Source organism: Pelobates fuscus, chromosome 1, assembly GCF_036172605.1.
Source record: "Pelobates fuscus isolate aPelFus1 chromosome 1, aPelFus1.pri, whole genome shotgun sequence".
NCBI classification, from domain to species: Eukaryota; Metazoa; Chordata; class Amphibia; order Anura; family Pelobatidae; genus Pelobates; species Pelobates fuscus.
The window spans coordinates 1,654,525-1,670,284 of record NC_086317.1 but is presented as its reverse complement, the minus strand read 5'-3'; the positions used below and the strand labels follow the sequence as shown (position 1 = coordinate 1,670,284).

Here is a 15,760-nt window from a genome sequence, read left to right as displayed (position 1 = left end):
TCCTCCAATAGTCCAGACATATGGTCCACTTGTAAAGTAGCAAAGTATCCGTTCTCCAGTAATCCTTTATGGCATGCAGCAATCCTTGCATTTGCTCAAAGGCTGGAAGGGCTTGTCTGGTGGAAGTAGTTCCCAGTAGCTGAGCCTGTCACAGAGGCAGCTCACACGTTATCTCAAACAATCAATCACCAAGCACCCTCCCTCTGGCCCAGTCTCCCTAAATACCGTCAGAGCTGTGTCAGAGGGGGGCGGGGTCCAGCTCCTCACAGCTGAGTGCAGAACCCGGAAGTGTTACTCCATGACACACCTGGGGTGGAGGGATATCTTGAAACCATTTCTAAGTATCTTCCTCTTATCGTTTTATGGCGTCGGTATATAGACGACATCCTCATTGTGTGGCAGAGTGACCTCGAGGAGTTCAATGACTTTGTAAAAATCCTCAACATCAATGATGAGAACTTGAGATTTACCAGTGAATTTGGTGGATCCAGTCTCAATTTGTTGAATTGGACTATTTCAATCACTGATAAAAACACTATACACACCACTCTGTATAAAAAAGTCAGCCTTCAATAATCTCCTTAGGTGGGACAGTTTCCATCCAAAACTCTTAAAGCAGGGTATCCCCACGGGTCAATACCTCAGAGTTAGACGGAGCTGCACTACTATTGAGGAGTTTAACATCAAAGCAAGGGATCTTAGAAACCACTTTAGGGAGGAAGGATACCCTAACAAATGCTTAAAACGTGCTTACAAGAGGGCCTTGGAGTCTGACCGTAGTGTACTGATAAATGAGACTGCCCCTGTAACGGACCGTTTCACTTACAAGAGGATAGAACCCAGTTTAGGCGAGCGTGCTTTTGGATATACAGATTGAAAACATTGAATCCAAAGGGACTTAATGAAGGCTTTTCCTTCTCCCCCTTCCTGTAACAACTCACCCTCCACCCACTATCTGTCAGGGCTTTCCTGAGTTGGGAGTCCGGCAGGCAGATATATATGCTCACCCTTGCAAGTAAACACAGGCCGAGGTGGTCAGGTAAGAATTCACCTGGCCTGTGAGTCGGTGCACGGCGGCTGTGCAGAATAATTCTCCAAGTCGCAGTACAGGAACGGAAAAAGCAGGAGAATCGTTGTGGGAAGCCAAAGGTCAGAGGATGCCAGAAATCAGAATAAAGAAACAACAAGCCAAGGTCAGGAGTAAACTGGAGCACACGAAACAGCAATCCGGTCACCAGAGTCAAGGAACTGACCCTGCCTTCTGGGAGAGGCAGGGTTATATACCTGGCTAATGAGACCATCAATATCAGGTGTACCAGGAGTAATTCCAATACATGTTCAGCCCCCAGTGCTGGATACAAGACAGGGCTAGATACTGACATACTGAAACTGAATTGTGGCTTAGCGGTAACATCACAGCCCCAGGACTGCAAGGTACCCAGGTTCAAATCCATTACTGGGCACTACTGGGCAACATAATTTGGCACTCTGGAAGTTGCGGTGGGAACCTTGACACTATCTCCTTCCCTGTATATAGATACAGATTTGATCCCTCCCATTTGTACCTAGAATATGTTGTGGCGAAAGTAACCTCGCCACTGGTTTTTAGAGGGGCCTGTTTGCCAGCCTCCTGCCCTGCGACTATGGCCCTGGGATGTATTGCCCTTCTAGGAACTGATTTGGGCATATTGTATTTTATTATGCTGCTGCTGGCCCTTTAAGAACCATCTGGGGACATACTGTGGAGGATCAGGGTGGCCAACATTTCATGTATCAGAGGCACATGGTGAGAACAATGGATGAAGCACATGGTGAGAACAATGGATGGCGGCCATTTTAACTCACAGACACTGTTTGGACTTTTCTACACGGTGCCATCTCGCCGGTATTTGGTGCACAAAGACATTGTGCAGTAGTTTTAAACTATACAACAGGGGACACATTATACAGTAATTATTTTTCATATAGCCTGTATATGTTCTGCGGAATCTGCATTAAACTGTATCTTCCAAACTACTGAACGGATCTGGGTGAATTTTGGATATGTGGTTCACCCAGATCCCCCGGTTCGAGGATATACTTTGTGGGGTTATTGCATGTTTTGGGGTCCCTGTGATATGTTTTATAATACTGTATTTCTCTGTCTGTGATAATTATATTACACATTGTGTTCAGTAATCATATCACAGGCAGAGGGGAGGATTTTGTGTGGGAGTTTCTGTGTGTATTGTACGGATTGATTGGTTGTATTAGAAAACCCTGTGGGCAGTACTATGTTTGTGGATTGTGAATAAAAGAGGCTGTATGTCCCAGTACAGTCAGTTCTACTTCATCCTCAATTTGGAGTGCCGTCTCTTATTTGGGGAATCTGCTACACGGGATTGCTATGCTTGTCATACTCCCTTGCTAAATCACTGCTAAGCTCTTGTAAGAGCTTGTTCCTGTTTTGCTCTCTGGAGGAGTTTACGGTGGTTATGGTGTCTGCTGCTGTGCTTGGAGTCCTCAGGAAGCGCTAGGAGCATTCTTCACCGGAGGTACCCAGTCGGGGTGCCGGGTGATTCGTTACATATGTTTATTGGAAAAGTATAAACTCATAAAGGTAATTCCTGTACCCTTTATTATAGGCATTTTAAGTACACAAAGAGCAGGATATCCGTTTATTCACTAAAGAAATGATTGACCTTAGCATATGGGTACTCCTGCTCTTTGACACTGTGATTAATATAACTGTATGGAATTGCGCAGATTGTAACTTCATTTTATTAATGTCATCATCTATTTACCTATCTCACAATGAGTAGGGGGATGCGTGCTTCTTACTTATCGATGCTGTTATCTTACTGATTTTCAGAACATCCTCAAGTAGGAGGATATATTCAACTAGCATTTTTTTGACATCTGAACCACGTAATATTCAATCAGCCCCCTTTCTAACCATTGGATTGTTGGACATATTTCCAGGTCCTCTTTAATATGTACATCTACCAATATTACACTTATAATAGTTTATAATAATACTCAAGGATCCTATATTAATAATCTATAATGTATCTTATACTAACATATTAGGATATTAATCTGGAGCCCTGCATTCATGTATAGGGTGAGCTATCCTGGATGCCTTTAAACTCTTAGGGGTTAATTTGGTTTTGATACACAGGCTGTTTCAATAATATACAAATCACAACGAGGGAACCGGCTGGTTGTTTCAATGCCTGCAGTCTATTTCGGGCTTTTCCCCCTGCCTACCTTGACGTCGTGGCATTCGATTAGCTACATGCCACTAGTGGTCTCTAGCTAACTCCCCCTGATGTTGTGGCACCGGATTGGCCGCATGACGTAACTTTGAGGGCGTGTCTCTACCTTTTAAATATCCGGCGGGCTCCCTGTGCTTTAAGGCTCTTGACAAAGGCGCAACATAGCGCCGAAACGCGCATCGAGCTAAGACGCTGCCGTTAGGCTATTTTTAATTATTTTTTTTTGGGTTCTCTATGTAGCCTGATTACAACACCTTAGATCGTTTTCGGAGCAGTTAGCTTTCTGCAGGACAAGCATAGGGAGTCAGGGCTCCTCCTAATATTCTTTGTCAGACTAGATATTGAGATTGGGGCAGACTGCCAATCCTGCTTTCAGTTATTGTGGGGAGTAATGAAAAAGACAAAGGGTACTTGCGCTTATGTTAATAATACTTAATATTTATGAGTATATCTCCATGTTCTATATATTAAAAGTAGCTAAACACAAAGACGTGTGACTTCTCCACAAACACCAACAAGATAACCAAAAAGTTTGAAAGTGTAGCGCTTCAAATACAAAAGCTAGCTCCGGTTTGGATAACTTCTGGGTCTGTTTAGGCAACCCACCCCTCTATGGGGGATTGTGGGAAGTAACACCTAAGCATAGTTGTTACAAATCGCTATTTGTAACTGGCCCTTTAAATGGAAAATTGCCCTGCTTCCCTGGATTGTGGAGAAGCCTATTTGCCAGCCTCCTTCCTCATGACTATGGCCCCTGGAAGATTGTGCCCCTAAAAACTTATTAACTTTTATTGGTGTGTATGGCCCTTTAAGAACCGTCTGGGGACATATTGTGACTTTGCTGAACAATACCCCTTTAAGACTATGTCCCCAGACCTGTAAAATAACTTGTCCCTGGCTTTCCCCCACTTGGTTCAGTAAATAGGGCTTACTGAACCAAATACCACACAGGCGGACCACCCAGAAGTTAAAGTGTGCAGGCAATTTACCTCCCAGGCTGTGAGGTTACTGCAGGTTAATTGCACGTGGCGGCGGCCATCTTTGTTCAGTCGAACGCGGTCAGCGGTGTATGCTAAAGATTCTGTGGAACTGAAATCGGCTACACATTTTACCGAACACCGCTGACCCTTACCTTCTCCCATACTGAACTTGCAGCTCCAGAGACTAAGTCCCGTTTGAAATTGACCGGCCGCCCAGCCCAAATCTATGGAACTGTTTTGGGCAGGAAATTGTGCTTGCGGTCGGTCATAAAGGGACCTCCAGCTAACTTTTGATCCGCTGGAGGGATTTGGCTGATTTTTGGAAGTGTTTATGTTTGATGTATGCTGAGTTCAAATATGTAATTATTTATGGAGATTGAATGTATAGTTTTAAAGTTACAGTGTATGTGTGAAAACGGTATTTTTACTGTATGCTATAATTATGTTATATGTTTATCTGAGGGGAGGAGACGTGGGGGTGGTACCATGTATGTGATTGGTTAATTTCAACCTCCCCCTGGGAGTGTCCTGTGTGTACCTTTTTGTAATAAAAAGCAGGCTGGGTGTCCCAGTCCTCAGTTCTTCTTGACCCTTCAAAACGTAGCCTTGTCTCGTTATTGGAGGGAATTGCTGTATCACACTGGGGATTGCTATGCTCTGCATATTCCCCTGAGCTTAATCACTTAGCTCTTTTAAGAGCTTGTTCCGGATACGCTCTCCTGGAGGAGAGGTCTTCCCACACGGTCCTGAATGCTGGAGGTTCATTCCAGGGTGGAAGGAAGACGGCGCGGCTCCAGTTAAGCTACGGCGGTTGTGGAGTCTGCGGTGGTTGTGGTGTCGTCTGCAGTGCTTGGAGTCCTCTGAGAGCGCTAGGAGCATCCATCAACGGAGGGTACTCGGTCGGAGTACACGGAGCTCCGTTACAATAGTGTTACAGTATCTAACTGGGGAAATGGCATGCTTTGGTCCAGGTGGGGAGGTTACTTTAACAGAGTACCAGGAAAAATGCTATCAGATACCAGGAGGAAACCACGACAGGGCAAAAACTGATCGAAATAGGGAATACTCTGATCTACGTCATAATTTTGATGCCAGAATGTGCAGGTATGGCGTTGCAAGTAAGACACGGAGGCCCGTTTTTAAAGTTGATGCATGTATATGAGGTGTATCAGAGGTGACATGTAATGACATGGAGGACCAGTATCCAAATGTCTCCACTCTGTGAGAACATCAAAAGATGACACAGGGGAAACACAGCAGTAGGAAAGTAACAAACAAGAGAAACAATGGAGTATGTGTGGATTGGTGCTAGTTACAAATGTGAAGGTGTCTTTAGTCACTCACAACACACTAAATACAATATCACAAATAATACAAAATCCAGGGTGCGCAATAGTAAACACCAACACACTGTGAGATCTACTTATAATAGGAGAAACCTGATGGTGCACCTCTGATTGGTTTACCAAGCAGGGGCTCTCAGACCTCTGGACAAGTGCAGCTCAGGTAGAGCAAACTGTTTCTCTTGAGAATGCAGCCTGTGTTTATTTAAACCGTTAACAAGGTCTGGCAGTTTCGGTTGTGGCCAAATCCAAGTTCCTGTAACTAGTTTAGTCAATACAATTTCATCACCTCAATACTCAGCCATGGGGTGGTAGGAGCTCTTATTGGGCTGTCCTAAACAGTCCCCTTTGTTAATGGTAATAGTCTTTCTGGAAGATGAATTGGTTATAATCTGTCCAAAAAGACTATTAAATAAACACAGGCTGCATTCTCAAGAGGAACAGTTTGCTCTACCTGAGCTGCACTTGTCCAGAGGTCTGGAAGTACCTGCTTGGTAGGCCAATCAGTGGTGCACCATCAGGCTTCTCTTGTTATGTATATCTCAGTGTGTTGGTGTTAACGATTGCGCACCCTGGATTTTGTATTTGTGATATTGTAGCAGCAGGAAACATTACATGGACACTTCGATGGACCCTGTCTTATCTCAATGTGTGGAGGAATGATTTGTAATCAATATGTCGGGGTATGACTTTGAATTCCTGTGGTGGGGTTTTGATTTATAGGGTTCTTAGCATTGCTGTGTCGGAGTATGATTTTGAATCTGCATGTTTGTTAATAAATTGGGGTCATTGTAGTAGTTTATGATGTGGTTTTAACTAATCACATTTTTCAGCTCTGGAGGTAAAGGATCAGGACTGTGGACATTTAAGAGCTCGTCTGGAGGCTGCTCAGACCGAATGTCTGAAGGAGAAACAGGTAAGACATAGATTCATCATTCACCAAAATACCCTCTAGTTTGTTTATTCAAAGCTACCAACTAGGCATATTGGGTGTGATATTATCATAACTTTGCCCTGAACAACACACTGCACAGCTCTGTACAGTATAATGGATTCCTCCCCCTCCACTCCTCTCCAGGTGCACCCATTGTAGAATCATCCAATCACTCCAAGTTGGGGAGTGTGGGTTATATGACATGAGACGACAGACTGATATATGCCAGAGCAGGCCTCTGTGGTACATGTACAGCCCAGGTTTTCTGTCTCCTCTTTCTAGGAGAAACTGTCTCTACTGGCCAAGCTGGAGCACCTCCAGGAGCAGTCTGTGCAGCAGGCTGAGTTCTGCACTCACATGGGCTCTGCAACCTGCACCTTACTCTGGGCCGTTTCAAACAGAGAGGAGGCTGTGAAGAGCATTCTGGGAGGGGTGAGTGTGCGCCACAAGAAACTAACAATTCAATGTTCAAAACATATTCCACTGACCAGAACAGGAAAAATTATTCTCACAGTAAGTGGTTATTAACTGTGTCATGTGATTGGCTAGACAGAGAACCTTGCCATGGAGGGCATTTACTGGTGGAGGAGGGGAAAGTGAAACCACCAGAGACCCCTGCTTGCTTTTTGCATTTAGCTGGCCAGTGGTTTATGCATCCAGCCTGTGTAGATTTCTTCTTCTTCTTTTTTTTCTTATAATGTGGGTGTGGCAAAAGTAACCTCGCCACTTGTTTTTGGAGGGGCCTGTTTGCCAGCCTCATAACCTGTGATTATGGCCCCTGTGTTAAAACCACTGTTTGTGGCTTTTGGACTTCTGACATTACTTACTCAGTGACACTTCGAACTCCCGAAGCGGCATTCAAACAACCGCACGAACCAGAGCCCACCCTGGAGCTTGTTAACACCTATTAACAACTTGGAGCATTCTCACCGCAGTGTTCTAATTGTTTGTCTGGGTAGCCGCAATTCCTATAGACAACCACAAGGTGGCGGCCATCTTGTTCACATGAATGCAGGCAGTGGTGTTTGGGCATGAATCTCATGGAACTAAAATCGGACACGGAAACTCCCGAACACCGCTGGACTTCCATCCTCGCCTGCGTTCAGTTCTACACAACTTAGAAGGGCACTGTTCGGTGAGATCATTCGTCTGGATGAGGGTTACAAACTCCAGGGTAAGACTATTGACTCTGTTCGGTAGTTTGTTCGTTTTCAAACTACCGAACTAGGCCGACCGCAAGCCCTGATTCTCTGGAACTGTTTTGGGCATAGGACCATGCCTGCGGTCGGTCAAATACAGTAAATGATTTCCAGGAAATTCCTGAACCCCTGAACTGATCTGGGTGATTTTTGGATATGTTGGTCACCAAGATCAGGGCTATCAAGTGATATGACATTTGTGGGGATTTTATGTGTTTTGGGGGTTTTATAGAAATGTGTTTTTTCTGCCTGGAGATAATTACGTTAATACAGTATCTAACTCAATTATCTCACAGGCAGATTGTGTGCTGTGTGTGGGAGTGTCGTGCCTTGTTACCTTATTGTTGATGGTCTGTGACGTTGTAAATCAGTCTATCAGGTCCATGTGTAGCTAGTGGAAGTGCACTCAACCCTTCGTTATGGAATCCAGGGTGCTCCAATGGACAAGTCCCAGTACCAAAATGGACCAAATTTAAAATTTTAAATGTAGAAAATAATCCAGGCACTCCAACGAATTCCAAAGCAAAGGCAATTTTATTAGAACCAGGAACCAAACGGCAATGTTTCGACCCCTTAGGGCCCCTTAGCGTAGCTTGACAAAGGCCCTAAGGGGTCGAAACTTTGCCGTTTGGTTCCTGGTTCTAATTAAATTGCCTTTGCTTTGGAATTTGTTGGAGTGCCTGGATTATCTTCTACATTTAAAATATCAGGTCCATGTGGGCATACACCTTGCATGGGGATTGCCATACAAGGCCAAGTGTGGCACCAATAAAATGAGTTCCTCTTCACAATCAACATAGAGCTTCATCTCATGTGTGGAAGGGACAGCTATATTCACTCTGGGGATTGCTATACTCCCTGGGTTCTAATCACTAGCTCTTATAAGAGCTGTTCCTGCTATACTCTCTGGAGTAGGAGAGGCTCACATGCTGGATCATGGTCTTGGGTCCAGGGTGGGTGGAGGATGGCGAGACCCCAACCAAGCTGTGGTGGTTCGTGGGATCTACGGTGCTTATGGTATCTGGTGGAGTGCTTGGAGTTCTCGGTGAGCACTACTAGCATCAATTGACGGGTGTTCCGTCACAGTGGGTATTGTTTAACCCCTTAAGGACCAAACTTCTGGAATAAAAGGGAATCATGACGTGTCAGACACGTCATGTGTCCTTAAGGGGTTAAAGGGACACTATATGTGGCGGAACCAACCTCGCCACTGAACTGGAGAAACCTGGTTGCTAGCCTCCTGCCCTGCGACTATGGCCCTGGGGTGTATTAACCCTTCAAGGAGTATATTTGGGCCCAATGGATGTTTGTATGCTGTTCCTGGCCCTTTAAATACTTGGGAGCAGTGTTCCAACTTTTGAACTGGCACTTCGAATGCAGTCGAAGTGCCGAAGTCGTCGAAGTGGCCGCCATTACAGTCGAACACGTGGCGGCGGCCATTTTAAGCCAGTCGAACGCGGTGAGCTGTACCTTCCCCTACCCTTCGACACTGCGGCTGGAGACTAAGTCACGTTCGAAGATTCGAACACACGTTCGAACGGGACTTTGTCATTTCTGGGTGTAAAATAGACTTCTGGTAGACAATATAACACCACGGAAACACAACCCCGGTTTCAGAACGATTCGAACGCCGCCTTCGGATTGGACTTTGTTATTTTCAGAGCAGAAATAGTCCGACCGCACAGCCTGAATCTGTGGAACTGTTTTGGGCATGAAAATGTGCCTGCAGTCGGTCACAAAGGACTTCCGACTAACTTTTGAACTAATGGAAGGATTTGCATGATTTTTGAGTATGTTCATATTTCAAGTGTGCTGATTATTAATATGTGTTTTCTTTATTAATATTGGATGTATAGTTTATAAAAATTTATAAAATGTATGATTTCTTTAGCTTGGAGATAATTGAGTAGATACAGTAAGAAACTCAATTATCTCCCAAGCAGAGGGGAGGGAATATGTGGGATGTAACCGATATGTGATTGGTTAATGCCTAATTGCCTGTGGGCATCTCCCTTGAAGGGGAGCACTGCATAAAAGCAGAGTACCTGCCATTAAACATCAGAGTTCTTCTTCACCCTCAATCTGTCTCTTATTGGGGAAATTGCTATATCACTACAAGGGATTGCTATGCTCTGTATGCTCCCTTGGATAATCACTTCTAAGCTCTTGTAAGAGCTTGCTCCTGCTTCACTGTCTTGGAGGAGAGGTTCACCCACTGGAACCTGGAGCCTTGTCGTAGGTCCAGGGTGGGTAGGAGAAGGCGAGACCCCAACCAAGCTGCGGCGGTTCGTGGGGTCTACGGTGGTTGTGGTGTCTGCTGGAGTGCTTGTAGCCCTCGGGAAGCACTAGGAGCATCCATCAACGGAGGTACTCAGTCGGGGTGCCAGGTGATCCATTACACTATAGTCACCAGAACAACTACAGCTTATTGAATTTGTTCTGGTGAGTAGAATCATTACCTTCAGGCGTTTTGCTGTAAACACTTTTCAGAGAAAATGCAGTGTTTACATTACAGCCTAGTGATAACTTCACTGGCCACTCCTCAGATGGCTGTTAGAGATCCTTCCTGGGTCATGGCTGCCTAAAATGCACCCAAACATTCAGTGTCTCCTCCCTCTGCATGCAGACACTGAACTTTCCTCATAGAGATTAATTTATTCAATTCATGCTGATTGACCAGGGCTGTGATGGAATTGTGCTGGTTCTGCCCCTGATCTGCCTCTTTGTCAGTCTTAGCCAATCCTATGGGGAAGCATTGTGATTGGATCAGGCCACCACTTCTGATGATGTCAGTAGACTGCTTGTTTTTCTGAGACAAACAGCATGCATAGTTACAGCTTCTGGCTTGAATACAGTAAGATTGTGCTATATTAATGGAGGCATGAGGGGCCCAGGGGGGTTGGATGGTGGTTCACTATGGGGTCAGGAATAAATGTTTGTGTTCCTGACCCTATAGTGATCCTTTAAGTCTTTTTTTTTTCTTGAGCAATCCCTGACTTAGATCTCTAACTAACAAGGCTGCTGTGGCAAACCCCCATTTTTTTAGGGAGTTTGCCATGAGTTTTTGGAGGGGCCTGCTTGCTCGCCTCCTGCCCTGTGACTAAAAGAGTTATTTGGGCATAATGGATTTTATTAAACTGCTTCTGGCCCTTTAACTCCTATGGAAACGATCTGTACTTTTAACCGTTTAGAGCCGCTTCCTTAAGGACGGCATAGAACGCCCTGCGGTCTCTTAAGGGGTTAAACTGGCACTTCGGATGCAGTCCAAGTGGCCGCCATTCGACATACGAACACGTGGCGGCGGCCATTTTAATTCAGCCGAACGAGGTCAGCTGTGTTTTGCCGTCGAGTTCATGGAACTAAAATTGGATACTCGAGGGCACGAACACCGCTGATGTTTTTCCTTCTTTTGGAGCGTTCACATTTCAAATGGAGTCGAACGGTGTTTGACAATTTGAACAACACAGTAACATTGCCATTTGCACAAACGGCACCCGTTTGTGCATTCGAACGATATTTGAACTGGGATGAATAGACCGGCCGCACAGCCCAAATCTGTGGAACTGTTTTGGGCATGAAAGTGTGCGTGCGGTCGGTCAAAAAGGACTTCCAGCTAACCCGAACGGCTGAACGGATTCACATGAATTTTGGATATGTTATTCCTATAATTATGCTGTTTCTAATAATGTAAGTTTTATGCGAGTGTGGTGTATAATTTTGGAGTTATAGAAATTGGGTAAAAATGTGTGTTTAAAACTGTACGGTTAACTGTTACCTCTCAGGCTAAGGGGAGGGGATGTGTGGAATGTAACCAGTTAGGGATTGGATAATTCCTAATTGTCTGTGGGTGTCTCCCTTGCATGGGAGGATTGCATAAAAGCAGAGTATGTGTCATTTAAACTTCAGTTCTACTTCACCCTCAATTTGGAGTCCTGTCTCTTATTGGGGGAATCTGCTACAAGGGATTGCTATGCTCTTCATACACCCTTGGATAATCACTACTAAGCTCTTTTAAGAGCTTGTTCCTGCTTCACTCTCTTGGAGGAGAGGTTCATCCACTGGAACCTGGAGCCTTGTCGTAGGTCCAGGGTGGGTAAGAGACGGCGAGGCCCCAACCAAACTGCGGCGGTTCGTGGTGTCTGCGGTGGTTATGGTGTCTAGTGGAGCATTTGAAGCCCTCAGAAAGCATTAGGAGCATTCTGTAACAGATCACCTGGCACCCCGACTTGGTACCTCCGTTAATGGATGCTCCTAGCGCTTCCCGAGGCCTCCAAGCACTCTAGCCGACACCACAATCACCGAATCAGAGAAGCATATGAATCCTCTCAAGCCTCTGAATGCTGTAGACAGTTGAATAGGAACCATACGAATAGGTTTGCACTCCTAGCAGTCAAACTGGAACAGCATGCAATAAATCTTTCCCCCAATAATGAGACGACACTTCACTTTGAGGGTAAAACAGGAACTCTGGACTGGCTCATCCAGCCTGGCTTTTATTTCCATCTCACACATACAGGCCACACCCAGGGGGAGGCCTAAAATGACCAATAGTATCACGGGTGCAACCCACACATCCCCTCCCCTTAGTGTGACACATAATCCCATTATGCATACAGTTTAAAATATACTTTTTACACAACTTTCATAACTCTAAAACCATACATCACATTCACATAAAAATACATACCCACAATCAATCCATTCAGGGGAACAACATATTAAAAAATGGCATGGATCAGACCTGGGGTTCAAAAGTTAGTAAAGTATCTTTTAAAACCCCTAGCTTTCCAGCTCAGACCGGTTTTTACAGAGCCTTCTCTGTGCTGGAGAAGTAATCTAATTATCTCCCAGCACAGAGACAGACTCCATTAACCACATGGTTACAGAAAGACATAAAACACTTTAAAATACAGAAAGTTACTTTTTATCCATAACACACAGACATTTCACAAATCCCCAGATAGCTGGGATCTGAGCTCACAAAACTACCGAATAGCGCGCAGATCCTATTCACACAGTACAATTGCCATGGAGCTAAAGTCTTTCCCATAGTCTTTCATTATATGAATAGGCTCCATGGTATAGCTATCTGGGGTATCACCGCTCACACAGGGCCATAATCACTGAATAAAAGTCCATACGTTTTCAGGGGCCATAGTCTTAAAGGGTATTGTTGCCCAAAGTCTCAATATGTCCCCAGACAGTTCTTAAAGGGCCAGCAGCAGTACAATAAAATACCATTCACTGTGCTTAAAGGGCCAGCAGTCGCACAATAAAATACAATATGCCCCAAATAACCCAGGGGCCATAGTCAGCAGGTAGGAGGCGGGCAAACAGGCTTCTCCAGGGCCCAGTGGCGAGGTTGGTTTCGCCACATTTCTCCCCTTTTCCAAACAGACTAACAGGGTATCTGACCTCCTGCCGGTCAGTGCCCTTGTTAGTCCCGCAGCCCACCCACAAAACAGAAACAGCAGTACAGCCCACCCACAATAAATGGTTACTACACCTGAGTAAGAGAAAAACTTGTCCAGGTCCAGGTGCCTCACCATGGCTGTGTGGGGGACTGGTAGGCTGTTTTGGTGGGTTGCTGAGTGGGCAGAGCCCAGCGGTACTCTGCCCTGGTGCCAGCACTACCCCGGGAGTAGTCTGGTTGGAGCCTGGTTGCTGGAGACCGACTGTCTCCCCTTTAGATGCACAGCTCTGCTGCTGGAGACCGACTGTCTCCCCTTTAGATGCACAGCTCTGCTGCCGGAGGGGGAGACCGACTGTCTCCCCTTTGGATACATAGCTCCGCTGTCGGAGGGGGAGACCGACTGTCTCCCCTTTGGCTAAGCAGCCTTGTTGCTGGGGGACAGGACTGACTTTCCTTACCCCCTGTGCTGTAGGAGCAGAGACCACGGTCTCATCTGCACAGTTGTGGGGCTTACAGTCTCCCCCTGGTACATTAAGCTGCCGCTGGGGAGAGGTGGTAACCAGCTCCTCTCCCATTAGAACACTCTGCCGCTGGGGAATGGAGACTGGGCTCCCTATTCCCTGTACATTAATAATCTGCCGCTGGGGAGAGGTGGTAAAAATCTCCTCTACCATACATACTTCCCGTCTCTGCGGAGGGAGACCGACTATCTCTCCTCCCAGCACAGAGTCCTGCTGTTGGGGAAAGGGGGCTGGGCTCTCCATTCCCTGCTGGATACTCTGCCGCTGGGGAATGGAGACTGGGCTCCCAATTCCCAACAAATCACACTGCCGCTGGGGAGGGAGGTCGGCCCCTTCAGCTCCCTGTAACTTGGGCGCAGAGACCACGGTCCCCTCTGCGCTGGTGTGGGGCTTACTGTCTCCCCTTGGTGTGCTAAGCTGCCACTGGGGAGAGGGGATAACAGGCTCCTCGCCCTGAACCGTAGACTGCCGCTGGGGAGCAAGGACGGCCCCTTCAGCTCCCTGTAGCTTGGCCGCAGAGACCACGGTCCCATCTGCGCTGGTGAGGGGCTTACTATCTCCCCTTGGTGTGCTAAGCTGCCGCTGGGGAGAGGGGGTAACAAACTCCTCTCCCTTACACACTTTCAGCCGCTGGGGAGAGGGGATAACTGGCTCCTCTCCCTGAACCGTAGACTGCCGCTGTGGAGGAAGGACGACACCTTCAGCTGCCTTTTTGTCTGCTCGACCCTGCAGATACACTGCCGCTGTTTTCCTTGTGCTCTGTATGTATTTCTCCTCCGGGGGTTCTGGTCCAAAGAAAGCCAGCAGCATTTTCATCATAGTGTCAAACTCCTGTTGACTGTAACTGGGCGCCATGCTTGCCCTGCCGACGTTGCTTCTTTTGTAGATAGGGGCACTGTACGTATACTAGCGTTACCCTCACTTTGTAATCCAAATGAACTGTGTCTCCGAGCTGCTTTACCTCACACTAGGACGCCATCCCACCGCTTGCCACCAATGCAACGGATCACCTGGCACCCCGACTGAGTACCTCCGTTAATGGATGCTCCTAGCGCTTCCCGAGGCCTCCAAGCACTCTAGCCGACACCACAATCACCGAATCAGAGAAGCATATGAATCCTCTCAAGCCTCTGAATGCTGTAGACAGTTGAATAGGAACCATACGAATAGGTTTGCACTCCTAGCAGTCAAACTGGAACAGCATGCAATAAATCCTTCCCCCAATAATGAGACGACACTTCACTTTGAGGGTAAAACAGGAACTCTGGACTGGCTCATCCAGCCTGGCTTTTATTTCCATCTCACACATACAGGCCACACCCAGGGGGAGGCATAAAATTACCAATAGTATCACGGGTGCAACCCACACATCCCCTCCCCTTAGTGTGACACATAATCCCATTATGCATACAGTTTAACCCCTTAAGGACACATGACATGTGTGACATGTCATGATTCTCTTTTATTCCAGAAGTTTGGTCCTTAAGGGGTTAAAATATACTTTTTACACAACTTTCATAACTCTAAAACCATACATCACATTCACATAAAAATACATATCCACAATCAATCCATTCAGGACAACATATTAAAAAATGGCATGGATCAGACCAGGGGTTCAAAAGTTAGTAAAGTATCTTTTAAAACCCCTAGCTTTCCAGCTCAGACCGGTTTTTACAGAGCCTTCTCTGTGCTGGAGAAGTAATCCATTTATCTCCAGCACAGAGACAGACTCCATTAACCACATGGTTACAGAAAGACATAAAACACTTTAAAATACAGAAAGTTACTTTTTATCCATAACACACAGACATTTCACATATCCCCAGATAGCTGGGATCTGAGCGCACAAAACTACCGAATAGCGAGCAGATCCACACACAGTACAATTGCCATGGAGCTAAAGTCTTTCCCATAGTATTTCATTATATGAATAGGCTCCATGGTATAGCTATCTGGGGTATCACCGCTCACACAGGGCCATAATCACTGAATAAAAGTCCATACGTTTTCAGGGGCCATAGTCTTAAAGGGTATTGTTACCCAAAGTCTCAATATGTCCCCAGACAGTTCTTAAAGGGCCAGCAGCAGTACAATAAAATACCATTCACTG

General features: G+C 46.0%; 2 protein-coding genes across 7 annotated transcripts in view; both read left to right on the top strand.

The window, feature by feature from the left end:
- Positions 1–15,760, top strand: part of HSF2BP (heat shock transcription factor 2 binding protein) — a 115,660-nt gene that overhangs the window by 57,679 nt on the left and 42,221 nt on the right. For all 6 annotated transcript variants that reach the window (XM_063445661.1, XM_063445670.1, XM_063445654.1 and 3 more), the window contains 2 exons: positions 6,414–6,496; positions 6,797–6,946. In XM_063445661.1, the coding sequence (XP_063301731.1) occupies positions 6,414–6,496; positions 6,797–6,946 (233 nt within the window). The remainder of the gene's footprint in view (positions 1–6,413; positions 6,497–6,796; positions 6,947–15,760) is intronic.
- Positions 10,084–15,760, top strand: part of CBS (cystathionine beta-synthase) — a 494,065-nt gene continuing 488,388 nt past the window's right edge. Inside the window, exon 1 of the mRNA XM_063445617.1 lies at positions 10,084–10,087. The gene's annotated coding sequence lies outside the window, so the exon portion shown is untranslated. The remainder of the gene's footprint in view (positions 10,088–15,760) is intronic.